We start from the raw sequence: 19,475 nt of genomic DNA, 5'->3' as shown, positions 1-19,475 counted from the left end.
CTTCAAATCTTCCCCCTGCTTTCGTGTTTTATTTCTATAGTTCTTTAAAATTATTAAGTGCATGTATATACATGAGTCCATTTAATGTTGCACACATGTGCATGTTTTTAGGGCCGGCCATTGGTTGTTCCACATTTCTGAATAACAATGATAATCTTTTCTCAGCTCCCCACTGTTATTCACTATGTTTTTCCCAATGAAGTCAGTTTCTTGTAGGCAGCATCCAGTTGGGATTTTATTTCTCTCCCCACTTGGCTAATCTGTCCTTTGATTGATAAATTTATCATATTCACATTTGAGGTTGTTATCAATAAATAACATTCTCATCTGTCAACTACACTCTGCTTGTTTTAAATGTGTTTGTTCTTTCCTATCTCTATTACTATTTATTTTTGTGATTTATTTTCCTCACCTGTGTGTGATTCCCTTTCTCTTTTGCATACCTGCTCTCCTACTGGGTTTTATAAATGTGTGTTTTCAGGATGATAGCTGACATCTTTTCATTTCTAGTATTTTCTTGTAGGTTTGATCTGGTGCTGCTTATCTGAGAAACACTATTTTTTTCTTTCACTTATTAAGACTAACTTGTGGGTTTAGAGTATTAGGTATCTAAGTGTTATTTCTTTCAGTTTTTTTTTTTTTCCTTTCCTTTTTTTCGGAGCTGGGGACCGAACCTAGGGCCTTGCGCTTGCTAGCAAGTGCTCTACCACTGAGCTAAATCCCCAACCCCAGTTGTTTTTTGTTGTTGTTGTTGTTTTGGTTTTTTTTTAAGATTTATTTATTTTATGTATGTGAGTACACTGTCGCTGTCTTCAGACGCATCAGAAGAGGGCATCAGATCCCATTACAGATGGTTGTGAGCCACCATGTGGTTGCTGGGATTTGAACTCAGTACCTCAGGAAGAGCAGTCGGTGCTCTTAACCGCTGAGCCATCTCTCCAGCCCCTTTCAGTTTTTAAATATAGTATCTACCCTGTAAGGTTTCTGTTGAGAAATCTGCTTTAAGTTTAGTGGGCCCTCACTGTCATTTTCTTCTCACTACTTTTATGATTCTGTCTTTGTCTTATACCTGTGACATGTTGACATAACCCTAGTGATGATCTGTTTTAAATGAATCTAGTTGACGTACTTTGAGCATCACAGATCTCTTCAGATTTGGAAATTTGGGGTTGTACTCTGTGAAATAGGTTTGCTCGTGGTGGTCTAGCCTGTGGTGATGTCTTCATCTTTGATGTTAGCAGTGTCTCTGTGCCATGATTGACTTTGACATTTCCTGAAAGTGGCTACAAGACTGTGCAGCACATGTGAGCTTGCAGAGCTGTACAGAGGCTAGGAACTAGGGTCTGATCTGTGGTACATATATAGGAAACACTGTTCCTAACTTTTTCAGATCAGGTACAGATGATGTAAATCTTATGTCACCAGGAACCTATGGTTACTGGACCATAGTACATGGAGACCCAATAGGTCTTCATCCCTGGGACCTACAGATGAATATGGAAAGAGAACAATTCAATATATAATCGCAGAGTTAGCTCCAGTGACTACTATTATTTTTAGTTAACTATCACTGTACTCACCAAAGGATCAAGGGCATCTAAGCAAAAGATCTACTCAAGAGAAGCAGTTTGATGGGTACCCTGACTTCATTAAACGTGATTTGCTATTGGAACTATGTAAGTGAAAGAGTGTGAGGGCCAAGTTTTAACCCCTTTTGCTCTGCTTATTGTAGATGGAGCAGATGAGGAGTGAGTTACTTCAAGAGAAAGCTGCCAAGCAAGACTTAGAGTGTGACAAGATTTCCCTAGAGAGACAGGTGAGGACAACCGGCTCCATGAGTTCCTGCCTCCCACTCCCTCGTGTTGGGCTCCTGGTCTTCTCCTATGGGAATGTGGCAGAGGCTCTCCCTACCCCAGGGTCAGCATGTGGGGCACTGAGGTGATGGGTAGGATGAAGTTGGTGCTCAACCTCAGTGTCAGCCCTTCTCAGAGGCCAACTCTGCAGTTCACTGCTGAGGGCCCAGGTCATTTTCATGAGTGGACAGAAGGCTCCAGTTCAAGGAGGCTCCTAATTGACAAGGTGACTCACTGAGAAACTGGTCCCAAATGTCTACAGTAGGTAGACTCAGCAGTCAAGGAAGATTTAACACAGTATTTAGAAGTGATTGACTATAACCAGTGGCAAGAAACCTTACAATTGCCTTATGAGCCTGTGCACAGGAGAGCATAATACTAGTGTAAAGGGGATGGAAAATAATCACATCGTTAAAAATGTAAGCGACTGAGAAGAATCAGTCACATCAGTTTTCTCTGTCTGCTGCTGAAAAGCACTGCGCCTTCCCTCCATGCTCAGGAGTCTCGTCATATGCCAGCCCTTTCATCCAGGCTCATAAGGCAACAGCTTAGAGCTCTCCCTTTTACCTGCTAAGACCTGAGTTCAAAGGACCTTCCTGGAACAGTCTCTGGAATCCCCTGGTGTCTAGGCACTGACCAATTTCCTCGTTCTACCTAGTATGCTTCTGCTCAAAGAGCACACCCAACCCAACCAAGTCTCTTACAGACTCCCTCTCCAATTCCAGAACAAAGACTTAAAGAGCCGGATTACCCACCTGGAAGGTTCCTACAGGTCCAGTAAGGAGGGCCTGGTGGTGCAAATGGAGGCCAGGATTGCAGAGCTGGAGGACCGGCTGGAGAACGAAGAGAGGTAGGCCCAGCCTGGAGTGAGGCAGGGGGCCAGGTAGGCCCTGGTCATTCATTAGGCCTGGTGGGTTGGAGGCTCTCCTCCCATCCTTATCAGCCCCCATGCAAGGTAGAGCCAAGCCCAGCCTTATAGCCACCTCCAGTTCTCAGATAAAATCATCGAGCCCCACCAAGGTAAGGGACAATAAGGGTGGTCTGGCTGTGCTCTGTGTGCCTGCACAGAAATCCAGGATTGGACTGCAGCTGGTCACCGTCTGCATCTCACTAGCAGAGCAGACTACTTTGTAAACTGTTGAATTTGAGACAGGTTAGAGGCAGGCAGGAAGCGGCTCTGGTCCTGAGGGCAGGTGTATTCAAACAGAAGTCACCAACCACCTACCAGGATTGGGGGTCTTTCGACAGTGGGTAGGAAAGATGTGGGACTTCTTCCCAACAAAATGACTTTTGAGCTCACCACAAAGTCCCAGCCTGAGGATCATCCTCACAAACTTCCTTAAGTTGCCTGGCACATATGTACACGATTTCAGTAAAATTTCTAAGCCTGGCTGATATAGGCACCAAATACTGGTGTGTGATGCTTTGCTTCAAAAGTTAAGCTTCGCAGCAGAAGAGCTCAGGCCACTTCTGAGCTCTGGTCCTACAGCCTTGGGAGAGTCTTGCCCCTCTTAGGGCTTCATGTTTCCTCCTGTGATACCATCAGCCCTTTCTTCCTGTGTAGCTGTTTTTCTCTGATCCTGAGCTGACCAGGCACCTATGGCTGGGGAGTTCCATCTCCTCCTTCCAGCTTGGGGTCCCTGCAAGGCTGAGAACTAGAGGAAATAGAGAATATGTCTGTACTGCTTTCTCTGTTCCCAGGGACCGGGCCAACCTGCAGCTCAACAACCGAAGGCTGGAGCGGAAGGTGAAGGAGTTGGTGATGCAGGTGGATGATGAGCATCTGTCACTGACTGACCAGAAGGACCAGGTAAGAGAGTCTCTGCCTCCTCTCTCAGATGGGGCCTGGACATGGGGACCGTACAGAGTCTCCTGTTCCACTCACCCACAGGTCTTCTCACTTTTCTGTGAGGCCGGGTTCCCGGGCATCTCTTGCTCTGGCTTCTCTAGCTCAGCTGGACATTCAGCTAACACTCAAGCGCCATCTTACCTCATACAGCTGAGCTTGCGCCTGAAAGCCATGAAGCGCCAGGTGGAGGAGGCTGAAGAGGAGATCGACAGACTGGAAAGTTCTAAGAAGAAGCTGCAGAGGGAGCTGGAGGAGCAGATAGGAGTGAACGAGCAGCTGCAGGGGCAGCTCAACTCTATGAAGAAGGGCTTAAGGTGGGTAGAGGTGGTGGCCCACCAAGGCCCATAGCTAATGGGGTCATCCCATTCTTGAGGTGAAAGTGCCTGTGTCTACATGAGTCGCCTTACTTGTTCAGTAAGGTCTCACGTAAGCCACCCTCATCCCAGAGGGAGCCTGAGGCACAGAGAGAGTCGGAGTATCCCCTCCACTGTGGAGGAGCATCTCCTATCTGACTGGAGAGTAAAGTTCTCATTTATACTCTTCTAAGAATGAGGATCTTCCGAGCTGCTCTGAGGAAAGCTGAGGGTTGGGGCTAGAGGAGTGTTTTCCCTACCCCAGAACCAGAACCCCCAGAACCAGAACTCAGAAGGCTGAGTGCAGGGTCATGCTCACCCAGAGCACTAGCCTTTTGTGGAGGCTGTCTGCGCCTGGGGTTTGATGCCTGCTGTTTGAGGTAGCTCTCAAACCAACAGCTCCACTCACGTGCCTCCAGCTCCCTGAGAATCCTACCACACAGGACTGAGAACCTGCCCCAAGGTCAGCAGTCTGCTACAATAGTTAAGGACGCGAGAGATAATGTTTTGATAAACCATGAAGACATTACTGTGTGGGGATGTGGCTCAGGTGGTAAGCACTTGTCTCACACTCAGAAGGCCCTTCATATAGGTGTGTGACCTATGACCTCAGTACTTAAAAGGCAAGAGGATCGAAACCTCAGGGCCATTCTTGGCTACATATTTAGCTTGAGGCCAGCATGGGCTGGCTACTTGAGACCCCCATCTTAGAAGAAAACTTGTTTTTGATCCATAGTGAATCAGAAGCACCCTGGCCAGCAGCCATATTAGAGTTAGGAGAATTAAGTTATACTGTTGGTGGCTCACCCTATCAACATCGATCAGGAGTAATAGGCAGTTTGCACCTGTGACAAGTGTCCTTTGCTGGCAAATTCATGTCTGCAGATGCAGCAGTGGGTGTGGAGGACAGGAGCCCAACGTCCTTTCCTCCATCTCCAAATCAGAGGCAAGCCCTAGCCAGGATCGAGAAATAGCTCTTCTGTGTTTCCGCAGGCTTAAGACACTGTCTAGTAAAGTACTGGATGACTCAGACGATGATGACCTCAGCAGTGATGCGGGAAGCCTCTATGAAGCCCCACTGAGCTATCCCTTTCCCAAAGACAGCACTATCACCAGCCAGATCTGATCTGCTTCCGGGCCCGTTCATCCTGACAGGACTCCGCAGCCATCTCGACAGTAGGAGGGCTTGGGAATGGAGTCAGACCCACAGTTCCCACCTCACATTCTTCCCGGGGCCTCTACGTGGTTGAGTGACCTTGGATCTTAGATAGGGAGCTATTGAAATTTCAGATGACCTAACTGGGATATTGGGGGTAAGACAAAGCCCTGTTGTGCCCTGCTGTCTGCCATCACTCCTTCTCCTGCCCCTGTTCCAATGCCGGCTGTAATACTATAGGGACGTGTAGGGATGAAATGATGAACAGACTGCACACATTTTAAACCAGAACTTCTCAAGCACTGCTCTTCTACTTTAGAATGCTCCAGAGTCTTTGGAGTGTGATGTCTTTGTAAAGTTCACACATGGATCTTGATTAACTTTTAAAATATGAAGCTACCAGATCTCAAGAATTAAAAAGCGGGAGGCAAAGGAGGGAGAGTGAAGGCTACTCTGGAAACCAGAGGGGTTCAGACTGGAAAAGTAGCACTGGGAATCAATCCATGGATTGTATGGGAAAACAGTTCATTGATGGTTGGGGAAGGACACTTAGGGCTGAGTGTGAGGCCTTGGTTTCTTATTTTACTGAGGAGGCTTATTGTATCTGAACCATGTGAAGAGCTGTTTCCACTCCCCATTTCCTTCAAGCAAGTAGAATGGGGAGACAGATGAGATTTTCAACAAGTGCTGTGCTTCTCAAAGGTCAAGAACCCTATTGTTGTATCTCCTTGGCCCTTTTCCTCCATGGCAGACCTCCAAGTGAAGCTTGCTCAGGCCTGGAATTGGAGGACTAGGAGGGGCCTTGAGATGAGGCTTCTGGGCTTAGATATGAGGACGAGGAGGGAGGCATCCAGGAAGTTCAAGGAATAAGTGGGAGTAGGGCTGAAGTAAGAAGGAATACAGAGATGTTCTTGAAAGCTGGAGGATGTGCAAGAAGGACAGAGGGTTGGGGGTTGAGCTGGAGCTTGGGATGATGGGAAAAAGAATTGGGGGTGCTTGCCATCTGAAGGTCTTTTTTGGACCTTCTTCAGGTGTCAGGAAGGGGAGAGGTCCAAGGGCAAGCACAGAATGCCAAGGTGGCTTTGGGAGGATGCTGGGCATCCCTGTCTATCTCCTGGCCTACCTGTGTCTCCTCATTACCATGACAGTCGCCTATAAAAGAACCTTGTGAGTTGCCTATGTGTGTAAGGCAGAGAAGACAGGACACTGAAGCAGGGTCCCCGGGCTTCCTGATGTGGGGACTCCTGGGGACCAGGTTACCAAAAGGTCTGGTCCCCTACAGGTCAGAGATCACCACCTAGATTTAAAGAGAAGAGATTTGAAGGATGAGCATTTGCTACCAGAGAACCAAGCCCTATCACACATCACGAGAGCCAGTCTCCCGCGACATAGCTGGGCACAGCCCTTGCCCGTTTCCTCACTGGGTATGGAGAGATTTCTGCTTTCAGCCATTCTTCCATTTAACCAATATGTATTATCATCCATCAAGATGTGTCAGGCACAGATGTTGGCACTGGACACACAGTGAATAAAAGTGAAAATGTCTGTGGGCTGGAGCTGGAGTTCAGCTGTGCCTAGCATGTAGGAAGCCCTGTGTTTAAATCCCCAACTCCCTAAACCGGGTGTGGTGCAGCATGCTGTCATCCCAACACTCAGGAAGTGGCGACAGGAGGATCCAGAGTTCAAGGTCAGCCTTGGATACATATGCAGTTCCAGACCAACCTGGGATATAGGAGACCCCATCTCAAAAAAACAAACCAACCCTGCCCTCCAGTAACCGTCCAGGAGAGTGTGGTGGTGCAGGCTGAGCCGCTCTATACCCAGCCTCTGAGAACTTTGTCCTCTCGGCAACTTGATAGCCTGCGGTTGGTTGGCTAGTTCCCCAGAACTCACAGGAATTCTTTGACTTCTAGAATCTTATGTCGTCATCTGATACTTGCAGTAAGCCTAGAAATGCCTTGGCCACTCGTCCCAGAGATTCAGGTGACAAAATCAAGACCCGGAGGAAAGGGGTGTTTGTTTTGGGGTTTGACAAAATCAGCCAGCTCCTATTCTAGTTCTTTCTGGTAGCCATGGGGCTAGCTACATGAAGGAAAACAGCTCCTGAAAGGGAGAACAGAGGTCACCACTGGAAACACTTGTAGAGTTCCCTGCCGCCGCCTCCCCCCACCAAAGCAGGCTAGGCAGGGTGAGAACATGTCTCCTGTGCCGTAATGGAATGGGAGCAGTCGGGGCTTGTGCGGTGTGTGTGGTACAGCCAGCGGCACAACACTGGACTGAGGTTTAGAGAGAGGTTTGTAAATCCCAGACTCATCTCTTCCCTGTGATCATGACAGGTGCATCCTGGGACAAGGTGGGGATTAGGGCTCCAGGTCTTTCTTGGCTCAAACCTGTGAGCATGCCTTGGTTTTCTTATATATACATGATGTTTTTATTCCCCTGTTTATTGCTTTAAGAACTAATCCTGCTTGAGTATTTTCTTTCGCTAGCTTAAAAATATCTTGTGTGAAAACATACATGTTGCCAGCTGCAAAGCTCAGAAGACAATCACTGTATGCCTTTTAGAAATTTGTTTTTCCTGCTCCAGAGTGTCATTCCACCAGGACAGTTGGTGTACTCGGGCAGGTCTTTCAGTAGGGATTGGTCGCTATGCGTTGTCATGGGGAAGAGACACTTTATCACAGCTACCTCCATGGAAGTGACTTCATGGATAAAGCAAGATTTCCTTTCAATAAACTGTCGGCTGACAGGAATCCTGGCTCTTGTGTTACTTCCTGTCCTTCGATCTCTGTGGACTTTGGATGTTCTGTCGCGAGGACCTGAGTTTGAACCCCAGAACCCACATAGAAGAGGCAAGTGTGGTGTTGCACACTTGTAATTCCTGGGGAGCTGGAGACAGGGATCTGGGGAGCTGGGTGGCCAGCCAGCTGCATGGAACTAGTGAGGTACAAGCCAGAAAGAAAGCACCAGTGTAAATGCTGGGAGCTGTGAGGGTGGACCAGTCCCAGGGTCACTCTGAGAGACTGTGGGGGTCAGCAGTGAATGCTGATGAGATGTTAGCCACGGATGACCATGATGTGCTGAGCCCCAAATGGTTCATTCCAGAAAATCACAAAGGGGAATTGCTCCAGCTTAACAGCTGAGACTCGAATACCCCTTTCCTAGAGTTGCTGCCTGCCCTGCAAGCACAGTTGGGTGATCTCTCCTGCTCTCATAACAGGTTCCCCACAGTCCCCATTTTACATGGAGCAAGAGCCGCTTCTCCCTAGAAGGGAGGCCCTGGGAAGGACTCACTCTGACCACTGTGTCAGCTCTGTCCTCTACCCTGACTTCAGGGAGCTCTACAGCCCAGCTTCCTGAGATGACTGGTTTGGCCCGGCCACAGGTGGAATCTGGGCATTTCTCCTGTGTGCAGCACTCTTGGGTGTGCTCCCTGGAACTCGGGTATCCCACCTGACCATTGTACCATTCTCTCTAAAGGTAGCCATGGCTCTCCCGATCCCTCAGTGTCCTTCCTGAATGTTCTAGTACCGTCTGCATTCTTTATCCTTGTCAACAAAATCTTCCTGCCCAGCATCTAACTTTCAGACTGCTGTAGGTCTCTTCTCAGGATCCCCAGGGTAGCAGTGATGTTCTGTGTGGCTCCTGATCCTGAGCTGTCAGGAGGAACACGCTCGGGAAGCCCAGAGGGGAGGGGAAAAGAACCAAAACAAAGCCCCAAAAACCCAAGTCCTCCCAGAACCACTGCCCTGCTTTCCCATCACATTCTTGACACTCCACCCTTGACCTCCTGGACATTACCAGTAATCCTGACTCTTACACAGCTCATTAGAAGTCGCTCCCTCTAATTAAAACAAAACAAAAGCCCAGCTAACAGCAAGTTCTTTTTAGGGGCTTAAGAGTTCCCAATCCAGAAATGCCTGGCCTTCCAGAGGAGTCAACACACCTGGCCACTGTGCTCAGACCTGCTAAACACTAACTTTTCTGTTTGTTGACCCAAGACTTGGTCTAAGTCTCCATAAAACAACAATAATGAGAGAGAGGGAGGGGGGAAGGAAAGGGGGAGAGAAGGGTGAGTGGAGAGAGGGCAGGATGGGGGAACAGATATATGTCCTGTGTTTATAAATATGAAAGAATATGTTCTGGAAGTCATTCCACACAGCAGCTACTGTATCTAGGGAGGGTACAAGTGTCCCACAGGCAGACTGTCAGCTAGGTCTCTCCACAGAGGGTCAACAACCTGCCAGAATGCCTAGGGCTTTGCTGAATAAACACAGCACTTTTAGGAGGCTGGTACAGACAAGGCAGGAACCCTGATCTTGGCACACTGTGCATTTTGCTGTTGGGTGCACTTGGAAGCAGCAGCTAGTGCCCCTGTAGAGCCTGCCAGCAGGGGGCAGGCAATAGCACTAACCGGTCTGGGAACCCTGGGAGCTTATAATGTAATTAAAAATTTGTGGAGAGCAGGGTGGTGGTGGTTTACACCTTTAATTCCAGCACTTTGGAGGCAGAGACAGGCAGATGGAGTTCAAGGCCAGCCTGGTCTACAGAGTGAGTTTCAGGACAGCCAGGGCTCCACAGAGAAACCCTGGCTCTAAATGACAAACAAAAACAACAATAAAAAAGTGGTGGAGATAGGAGTTTAGACACATAGTGTTTGTTATGGTTATGCCATGTTGGTTGCCTGTTTTTCCTTCTGTTTTGCTAAGCCCCCTGCACAGCACTCCAGTTTCCCCTACTTTGTGTGCTGTGCAGGGACCAGTTATCCCTGACTTACTTGCCATGTACCGCACATTGTACTCACAACCACCTTGGAGTGTGTCCTGGTGGTCGAGTGAGATGACCTAGACGGAGGCACACATAACCTTGCCAAAGGCACAGGGTAGGATATGGACACTTAGGAGTAAATCAGGCTCAGGCTCTGGAGTGCACTCTCTGCTCATCCTACCAACGTCACATGCCTGAGAAGACAGAAGCTGTTCACATCATTCCTGAGACGAGGGCTCCCACTGGCTTCCAATAAACCTGCACTTCAATCACTGCTGTATCCTGTAGGTTCACACTTCTGCCGCCTGCTTCTACTTAGTCCAACCACTAGAGGTCGACAGAGATCGGTGAACCTTTGCCGCCCCCCTCCCCCCACTTTATTTTAGCTTAGTCTAACTGGAGGTCCAGGACATTGGCAGCTGTGCCCTTCGGAGCTCTGTCTTATTGGGATATTTCCTGCTGATGCCCTAATCTGGATTCTCTGAGTCTGATCTAGGTGGCAGGGCCACTCTGGGTACTCACAGGGCCCTGTATCGTCTCACTGCAGTATTTAGGCAACATTAGCAAGCGCATGAGTATGTGCAGATCTGGCAGAACTCATCCATTCCCTCTGCCTCAAAGAATGCTTTGTGGTGAAAAACCTAACACCATTATCACCAGAGTAACTGTCCCCAGAGAGCATGATGTGACAGCCTGGAATTCACAACTGCACTTGCAAATTGAAGCCAGCACAGGGTCCTCACAGATCACTGAGTCAGCTGAGCTCATAGTGAAACCTTTCCCTGCAGGGAGTAGCTGCAGAGTCTCTAAGCTGGGGGAGTAGTCATGGGAGGGCGCGCCCTGGCTCTCTGGACTCACAGGCACACGTCTGTCCAGGCTGGCTGAACTCTGCAGGGCACAGAGGAAGCATGAGGACGTTGGAGTGGTTGTGGCAGCTCACCCTGGGAGGAGTTGCCTCTGTCCCAGCCTTTCCCAGTGGTAGTGAGACTTCACCCATGGAGTAGGACTCTGGCCTCAGTGTAGTGTGCTGTGGACTAGGAAGTAAGCAGTGTGTGTGCTGTCTGGGGAAGCGATAGAAACCCTCTCCCATGACTCACGAAGCAGGAGGTGCCACTTCAGAACCCCACAGTCTGATCAGCTTTGCCCAATAGTATTTTGAGGTAGTGAGAATAATTAAAAAAAATTTTTTTTCCTAGTCAGGGTCTCATGTAGCCAAGGCTGGTCTTGAACTTGCAATATAACCAAGGATGACCTTGAACTCCTGGTCCTTCTGCCTCCAGCTCCCAGGTACTAGGATTATAGATAGGTGACACCATGTCCAATCATTCTATGACATTTGATCGAAGCCTAGATCTCATGTATGATGGACTGATCTAGTAGGCAAGTGCTCTACCAGTAAGTCCCATGACCTGGGGATGATTCTTTATTAATAAATTCTCTTAACTGTGAAGAACTGCAGTTAGACAAAGCCTAGATTCCTTTTCACACGCCTGGGAACAGGTGCAGAGAGAAAATTCGCCCAAGGTCATCGACAAAGCACACAGTGAAATGGCACAGGTCTACTCTACTGTTCTTGCCAGCCTAGCACGGCCTTGTACCAGGCCTCCACTCTTTGTGTTGCCTTTCCCTAGTAGGTACTACTGACTTTCCTAGGGACAAAGGCTGGTGGTTTGCTGAGGCCTCTCGCCCCTGGCCTCTCAATGGAAGTCTGTATTTGGAGCCTAAGACCTTTGAGCGGAAGGCAGACAGCCTGCCCTCCTCCTCCCTGCCACCTGCATGCTGCCAGCCCACCTCACTCATTGTTCTGTGTGGCCTGTCTAGGTCAGATTTGCTTTCTAGAAATGGGCTTGGAGAGTGGGAGACACTTGACACCTCCAATTAAAGTCCCTCCTGTTTGAGGGGACTGGCTGATAAGATGGCCAATCCAGTTCTTGAGTCAGTTTGGTTTTTATCTTGGTGGCTTGGGCTACCTATGCTTCATCTGTCCCGTGAATGTCCCGGGGCATGCATACTGCCAATCTGCCAACACATACAAAGTTCCCTGAAGAGCCAGGGAAGAGCTCTGTGAAACCAGCCAAGCTCCCTCTGGGCCTCTTGGCTCCTCATGTCCCTGTCTTCTCTCTCCAGAGAGGATTCTCCTAGCTTCTAAAGAACTAGAAAACAACTCCCATTGTCTTTGCCCTGTCTTCAGCCTCCTCCTTTGGTACAGGAATAAACTCCTTAATGCTGGCTCCTGATGCATACATGGAGAGCAGGCTAAATATCATTCACTTTCTGAAACTGAGTGGTAGAGAAAATAAAGCAACCCCTCTGTGGTCTCCCAGACCTCATAACAACCTTGTTAGCTTATGGCTGTATGCCTCATTGCTTCTGAATTCTTTGGTGCTTACCAAAGTCCAGTGACCCCCTCAAGATCCTGTGCAAAGGTCAAGCACGTGCAAGGTAAATACCAGGGCTTTCACCACTTGTAAGAGACAGTGATATGGAAGCCGGAAGCCTTGGCACCTACTCCGGTCGGCACCTGGGCACACGTTTTTCAGCAATGTGTCTGGAACTTACTTTTTACACAGTAAGAGTCCCAGGGACATTGCTCCAATTGGGACTTTTAAGGGTCTGAATATAAGGAAGACAAAATAGATATATAACAGTGCTACATCAGATCACTGGGAATTTCTAAGTATGCTTTTTGGCTCATTTTGTTGAGGTCTCAACAACTAATTACACTCATTAGCTGCTAAGCTGGGGAAGGTGGTGTGTACCTGTAAGTCCAATGCTTCAAGAGCTGGGGCTTCCAAATCAAGCATAATCCAGGAGTGAATAGAAACATCACCTTCCAAAGCACGCAAAGATTAGAATTAATCATCATTAGGCTTGTCCTACAAGAAATGGCTGAAGAAGTCCTGTGTCTGGAAGCTACTATTATAAAACAAAGGCACAAAAGATTAAAACTGACTGAGCAAAGCAGTTCCACAAACAACTGGAAGAGAAGTGAACCAAACCCCATCACTGCAGACAACCTCTGAGCCACAAAAATAGAATACAAAAAAGAAAAGTCTGCCAAGCACCCAGGAGACAGGCACATTTGCAGGAACAAGTATTCACCATATTCTAATAACCTTAGAGGTACTTGGATTAAAACCTCTGATCTGAAGATATATAAACAACTAAAGAGAACCAAACTCGTCTATACGCTGCCTACAAGAAACTTGTTTCCTTTCACCATGAAAGACACAGGAACTAAACGCAAAGGGTCAGGAAAGGATGCCACATTAGCATGAAAACCCGAAGTGAAGGAGTAGATCTGCCTTTATCAGATAATCCATTCTAAATGAAAAGCTGTTAAAAAGTAACAGACAAAGAAGGCCACTGTGTAACAGCGAAGGGAGAGAGCTGACAAGAGCGCCTCTAAGACATAGGGAGGTAGTGCTGAAGCACAGAATTATATACAACAAACTTTATTAGATCTGGAAAGGGAGAACAGAACCTAATACAGTAATAGTTGGGTACTTCAATACCTTGCTTTTATCAATGCCAGATAAATGAATAAACAACCAGGCTAGGCTATAGAACAAATGCTGTCACAGTGATTTATGAACAATTCCACCAACATCTTCACAATTTCCATATGGAGAAATTGTATATTTTATTTTTAATTTTAAGTGTATCTGTCTATAGGTGTGCGTGTGTGCACATAGGAGTTCAGTGCCAGCAGAGATAGATCAAAGAGGACCTAGGGTCACTTGGATCTATATTGTATTTAGTTGTAAGCTGCCTGATATGGATATTGAGAACTCCCGGACTCTGCAAGATCATCCAGTAACCTAACTGCTGAGCCATCTCTCCAGCCCCAGGGTTTGTATTCTTTTCCCTCAGTCCGTGGAAGAGTCTTGGGCTACCACCCAAATCTCAACAAATTCAAAAAAGGCAAAATTCATACCAGGCCCAGTTCTATGAGCACAATAGAGTAAAACCAGAAAAGCAAGAGGAGAAACACCAGAGAACTCTGATACAGGGAAGTTAAATATACTCCTGAATTACCACTGGATCAATGAAGAAACAAGTTAAAAATATTCTTGTGATAAATGAAAATGAAAATGTGTAACAAAGTTTTTAGGCAAGTAAAGCAGTAGCAAGAGGAAGTTTACAGGACTAGAACCTAAATTAGAACATGAAAATAAACAGCCCAATAACGTCACTCAACGAACAAAGCAAATCCCAGAGCAGAAGGAACAGAATAACAAAGATCAGAGCAGGAACGAGCAAACAGACGCTGGGGAAAACAACACAAAAGAGCGGGGAAAATGGCTGGGCAGGTGAAGGCACCTACTGCCTGCCAAACTTGACAACCTGGGCTTGGTCCACAGGCCCCATGTGGTGGGAGAGAACAAATTCTTAACAGTTGTTCTAACTTCTACACACACACACACACACACACACACACACACACACACACACACTCTGTGCATGTGCCATCACATATGAATGTACACTCATACACAAATAAGTGAGTGGAAATTTTAAGAAGCACAAAGGGTCAACAAAACAAAAAACAACCAGTTGGTTTTCTGAAAGAATAAACAAAACAATCTAAAAGTTCTGGAATATGATCAAGAGACCATATCCAAAAACCCAAGAGATAGGAGTTGAGGGAAACATGAAAGGCATTTACTTGACGAAATTATAGCAGAAACCTCCCAAATCCAGAGAAATAGACATTCAAACACAAGAGACATTTAGACCCCAGATAAACATCAGGAAACTTCTCTATGATATATGATGTATTATGGTCAAAATGTCTAAATCACAATCAAACAGCTACAAGAGAAAAATGCTAACTCACCTTCAAGAAGCAGAAACACCAAATAACACCAGGTCATTCATTAGCAAAACTCTCCAAGCCAGGAGAGCATGTACTAATATTTCAAGCCCTGAAAGGAAAGAACTGCCAATCACAATTACTATACCCAGCAAAGCTATCTTTTTAAAAATAAAGGAGAAATAAGGACATCTCAAGGCAAACCAAGGCAGTTCATGATCACTAAAGCCAGCATTGCAGAAGACACTTAAAGGAATATTATACATCAAGGAGGAATAAGAACAGTCTCAACCGCAAATATATTTCATCTTACAATTGCAGGTTATAACCAATTATTATTAAGTCGAGACAAGAACTCCAAGCAGCCACTCACACCATGTCCACAGTCGAGAGCAGAGAGAACCAACGCATGCATCACATGTACCCACTTACTTCATTGCTTGTGCTCAGCTCTACTTCTTGACTCTTGCATATTTCAGGACTCCATGCCTAGGGAATGGTGCCACCCACAGTGATCTGGGTCTTCTACACTAAGACAATCTTTCAGAGACATCCTCATAGGCCAAACCAGCATTGACAAATCTTCATGGAGACACTTCCTAGGTGATTCCAGGCTATGTCAAAATGATAAGTAAAGCCATCCATCACGTGGGGTAATGTCCTTTGTATGCTATCGTGGCATATAGTTTTATAAAGTATGTGATTTGTCTATTTTTTGTCTTTTAACCTTATTAAGTCTGTGTAAGTTTTATGTGGCCTCTCAGAGAGCATGCAAATAGCACAATAGGCTAGACAGTGAAAAATTAAGTCCCTCGTTCTTTGGTCCAAACATTTCAGTTTCTAGGTCTTCCAAGACAGCATTTTCATGTTCTCAGAGTTTCTAGGTGCCACAGAAAAGTAAAGGCAGGGGCAGGAGAGATGCTTCAGGGGGGATTAAGAGCACTAGCTACTCTTCCAGAGGAACCAGGTTCAGTTCTCAGCATCCACAGGGCAACTCACAACTGTCTAGAACCCTAGATCCAGGGGCTCCACCTACTTCTGGTCTCTGCAGGTCCTCACACACAGTGCACACACATACATGCTGGCAAAACACTCATGCACATAAAACATATTTTAGGGGTTGGGAATTTAGCTCAGTGGTAGAGTGCTTGCCTAGCAAGCACAAGGCCCTGGGTTCAGTCCCCAGCTCCAGAAAAAAAGAAAAAAAAGAAAAAAAGACTAACAAAATAAAACATATTTTAAAACAAATAAACAAGGAGTAAAAATGAAGGCTGGGTGGTGGTGTTGCATGCCTCTATTCCCAGCAATTGGGAGGCATAGGCGGATGGTTCTCTGAGTTCAAGGCCAGCCTGGTGTACAGAGTTGGTTCCAGGGCCATACAGAGAAGCCCTATCTCAAAACACGACTCCCTCCCCACCCCCAATAAAGAAAGAAAGAAAAAGTCAGTTTGAAGTCAGCTGGTGGCATACTCCTGTAATCAGAGCACGTGGGGGTGGGAGGGTAGAAACAGGAGAATCAGGTGTTCAAGGTCGATTTGGGTACATAGTGAATTCCAGGCCAGCCTGGGATACACAAGGCCCCGGTCTCAAAACCATCACCACCAACGAAAAGGAATTGAGAGTATTTTCACAAGGGAGCAAATGTGGGTCCTGGGACTGGGAACCCTCAGGATGACACCTCCCTCTGAAGACTCACTAAGCTTGCTAGCTGTGAGAGTCCTACCTGCCCTGGCTGCTCACCAAAAGGACTTTAACTAGGCCCCAGTTTGTGCCAGTGAGGTGGTCCTGAAGTTTGTTCATGAGGGCTGTCCTTTCCAGTACTGTAACGCCAGCAACACAAAGGGTGCACTTCTAAGAGGCGTGAGGAAGTTTGCAAGCGGCCCAGGTCCTGCAAAGGCCAAATCCCCCAAGACATTGGGTGAACTGCTTTTCTACTTACCTTCCGCTTCCCCTCTTTTGACAACCATCTTCTGGTCTTCTATTTCTTTCTGGGAGCCCAGGATCTCTTGCTCACTCTCTGAGTCTTAGGTTACTGGAACCAAGTCAACTCAGGGAGGAGAGGAAGTCAAGGCAGGAACTCAAACTGGGAAGGAACCCGGAGGTAGGAGCCGATGGAGAGACCATGAAGAAGTGCCAACTACCTGCGTGCTTCGCTTGGCTTATTCAGCCTGCTTCTTTATAGAAACCAGGGTGGTACCATATTAATCACTAATTAAGAAAATGCCCTACAGGCTTGCCGACAGCCTGATCTTATGAAGACAGTTTCTTAATTAAGATCCCCTCCTCTCAGATGACTCTAGTTTGTATCAAGTTGACATGAAACTAGCCGGCACAGTCTCAGTAGTTTCAAGTCCCCCTCTTGTCCGGACAAGAGACCTGAGATATCGCTACCCAAACAGTCCACAGTGGGTTGAAACCATAGAGACTCTAGCCAGAAAGGCATTGAGGGCGGAGCCCAAGGGGGTGAGCTGCTGGGACAAGACCTACTATACAGCGTTGGCCTCATCTTCCTGAGGTGACCACAGGTTTGAACGAAAGCCGTGTCGTCTGTGGGAGGCAGCATCGGTAACCATTAAGTATCAGTGGCGACTGTGGCACTCAAGTTTTCTGCAGGCTACAGGGTTCCCCGTGGGCTCTTTAAGAAGCGGGTGGAAGTGGAAGGCTTTTCCAGGATACTTTTAGAGTCCTGGTGTAACACATACAGTAGCCAGCAGTGGGAGCTGATGGCCCCTTCTGGCCCACGGGTGTTGTGAAAACAGTCCCACCCATCGGTGGCAGAGTCCCAAGAAGACCGCACCAAGGTTTCTTTTGCCAGGGTCACTTCACGATCCTCTGTTCGCTTCTGTTCTAAGGAATCTGATCCCAGCGTTTGGCACGAGTCCCTGTTTTGATAGTCTCTTTAAAAGAGAATTTGCGGTGTGCTTGCTTTGCACCAGCCAATGCCGCAAGGAAGAGGGCGCAGACGCTGGGCTTTCATAGGTCAGAAACGCCCACTAAGAATTCATTATTAGGGGGTTGGGGATTTAGCTCAGTGGTAGAGCGCTTGCCTAGGAAGCGCAAGGCCCTGGGTTAGGTCCCCAGATCCGAAAAAAAGAACCAAAAAAAAAAAAAAAATTCATTATTAGGGGGTTGGGGATTTAGCTCAGTGGTAGAGCGCTTGCCTAGAAAGCGCAAGGCCCTGGTTCGGTCCTCAGCTCCGATAAAGAGAGAGAGAGAGAGAGAGAGAGAGAGAGAGAGAGAGAGAGAGAGAGAGAGAGAGAGAGAGAGAGAGAGAGAGAGAGAGAGAGAGAGAGAGAGAGAGAGAGAAAAAGAATTCATTATTAGGTAAAAATAAAGTTTTGATTCATGGAAAAACGAAGTGTGAGGTCAAAACGGAAATGACCATAGTCTGCCAGGGCAATCAGAGAAGGCTTGCTGGAGGACGTGGTGCCTGAGCGGTCCCGAAAATAGGTGTGGGCTTGGAGCTTTTTATTGTGAAGGAATCACCTTCCCAATGAACGCATCTTTAGAAATGCGAACACAGGAATAACAGTTGGACCTCAGTTGCATTAGAGCCCAGGATAAATGGAGAATGATTGAAGATGCGGTTGGAAAAGATTTGGAGCCATGTTCTGTGTGCGCACGTGTATGGGTGGTATGCATGCCAATAGAGAGGCCAGAGGCACATACATGTGCTGCATGTAGCTTTTTCTGTGGGCTCTTGGGATCAGAACTCAGGTCCTTGTACTTCTCCTCCAAGGGCTTTACTAAGCCGTCTCTCCGGCTCCTGGCGTCATAATATTTAAGGAGCTTAAGTATCATTTCCAGGTTTCATCAACCCTGAAAGGGGGAATGAATTTTTTTTTCCAGAGCTGAGGACCGAACCCAGGGCCTTGTGTTTGCTAGGCAAGGACTCTACCACTGAGCTAAATCCCCAACCCCGGGAATGAATATTTTTAACACAACTGGAGAGTTTTAGTTAATTTTTATATTTTCAATGTTTTAAAGTTACATTTGTAAATTATTTATTTGTTTGTTTGTTTATTACTTGTGTGTGGGTACACGTGCCAGAGTTCTTATGTGGAGATCCCAGGACAACTTGTGGCAATGAGTTCTCTCCTTCCCCTATGTGGGTTCTGGGGATTGAATTTGGGTCATGAGCCTTGTCAAAAAGCCCCTTTGCCTGCTCCTAAAACTTGAATGTGACTCAGAATAACCTTGGGGATTTAAGACAGGTCCTAGGCCCCAGCCTTTGGATTAAATTTCCCATCTGGTCCTTGTCAATACAGCCACTGGGTGGCAGCAGAGAGCACGGCAGTTACCGCAGGGCGAACAAACCAGAGACAGAGAATAAGGCTGTTTCTGCTTAAGGTCTCTCAAACCAATCAAGGCCAGTCAGCCAGTCAACCGCAACATTAGGCTTCCCAGAATCCAAGGGGCAGTGTGGATGGAAGCTATTGGTGGGTTGTCGGTTGTGCTTTCTGTAGATATCTTCTCACTCCCAATCCAAACACCCTCTATCAGACCCCCAGAACTGTCTACAAGCCTGTCCTGTAGAAAGAGGGCAGATCTGATAGCTCTCAGGTTCACATAGAAAGGTCATGGATGTAAATCTTTCGGGACACTATACTGCTGACAGATTGGGACAAATCTGGAAGTGATAGGCAAATTTCCTTAGCAACAGACAGGAAGCTGAATCTTCG

The 19,475-nt window shown here is 47.1% G+C and overlaps 1 protein-coding gene across 5 annotated transcripts in view; it reads left to right on the top strand.

Moving 5' to 3' along the window:
- The window catches only part of Cgnl1 (cingulin-like 1), a 151,430-nt gene extending 143,466 nt beyond the window's left edge, over positions 1 to 7,964 (top strand). For all 5 annotated transcript variants that reach the window (XM_008766286.4, NM_001389277.1, NM_001108164.2 and 2 more), the window contains 5 exons: positions 1,733 to 1,816; positions 2,579 to 2,703; positions 3,555 to 3,663; positions 3,853 to 4,016; positions 5,049 to 7,964. In XM_008766286.4, the coding sequence (XP_008764508.1) occupies positions 1,733 to 1,816; positions 2,579 to 2,703; positions 3,555 to 3,663; positions 3,853 to 4,016; positions 5,049 to 5,181 (615 nt within the window). In that variant the 3' untranslated portion in view covers positions 5,182 to 7,964. The remainder of the gene's footprint in view (positions 1 to 1,732; positions 1,817 to 2,578; positions 2,704 to 3,554; positions 3,664 to 3,852; positions 4,017 to 5,048) is intronic.
- Positions 7,965 to 19,475: the final 11,511 nt, after the last annotated feature.

This window comes from Rattus norvegicus, chromosome 8 (genome assembly GCF_036323735.1).
Source record: "Rattus norvegicus strain BN/NHsdMcwi chromosome 8, GRCr8, whole genome shotgun sequence".
Lineage (NCBI taxonomy): Eukaryota > Metazoa > Chordata > Mammalia > Rodentia > Muridae > Rattus > Rattus norvegicus.
This window is presented reverse-complemented; position numbering and strand designations above follow the sequence as displayed.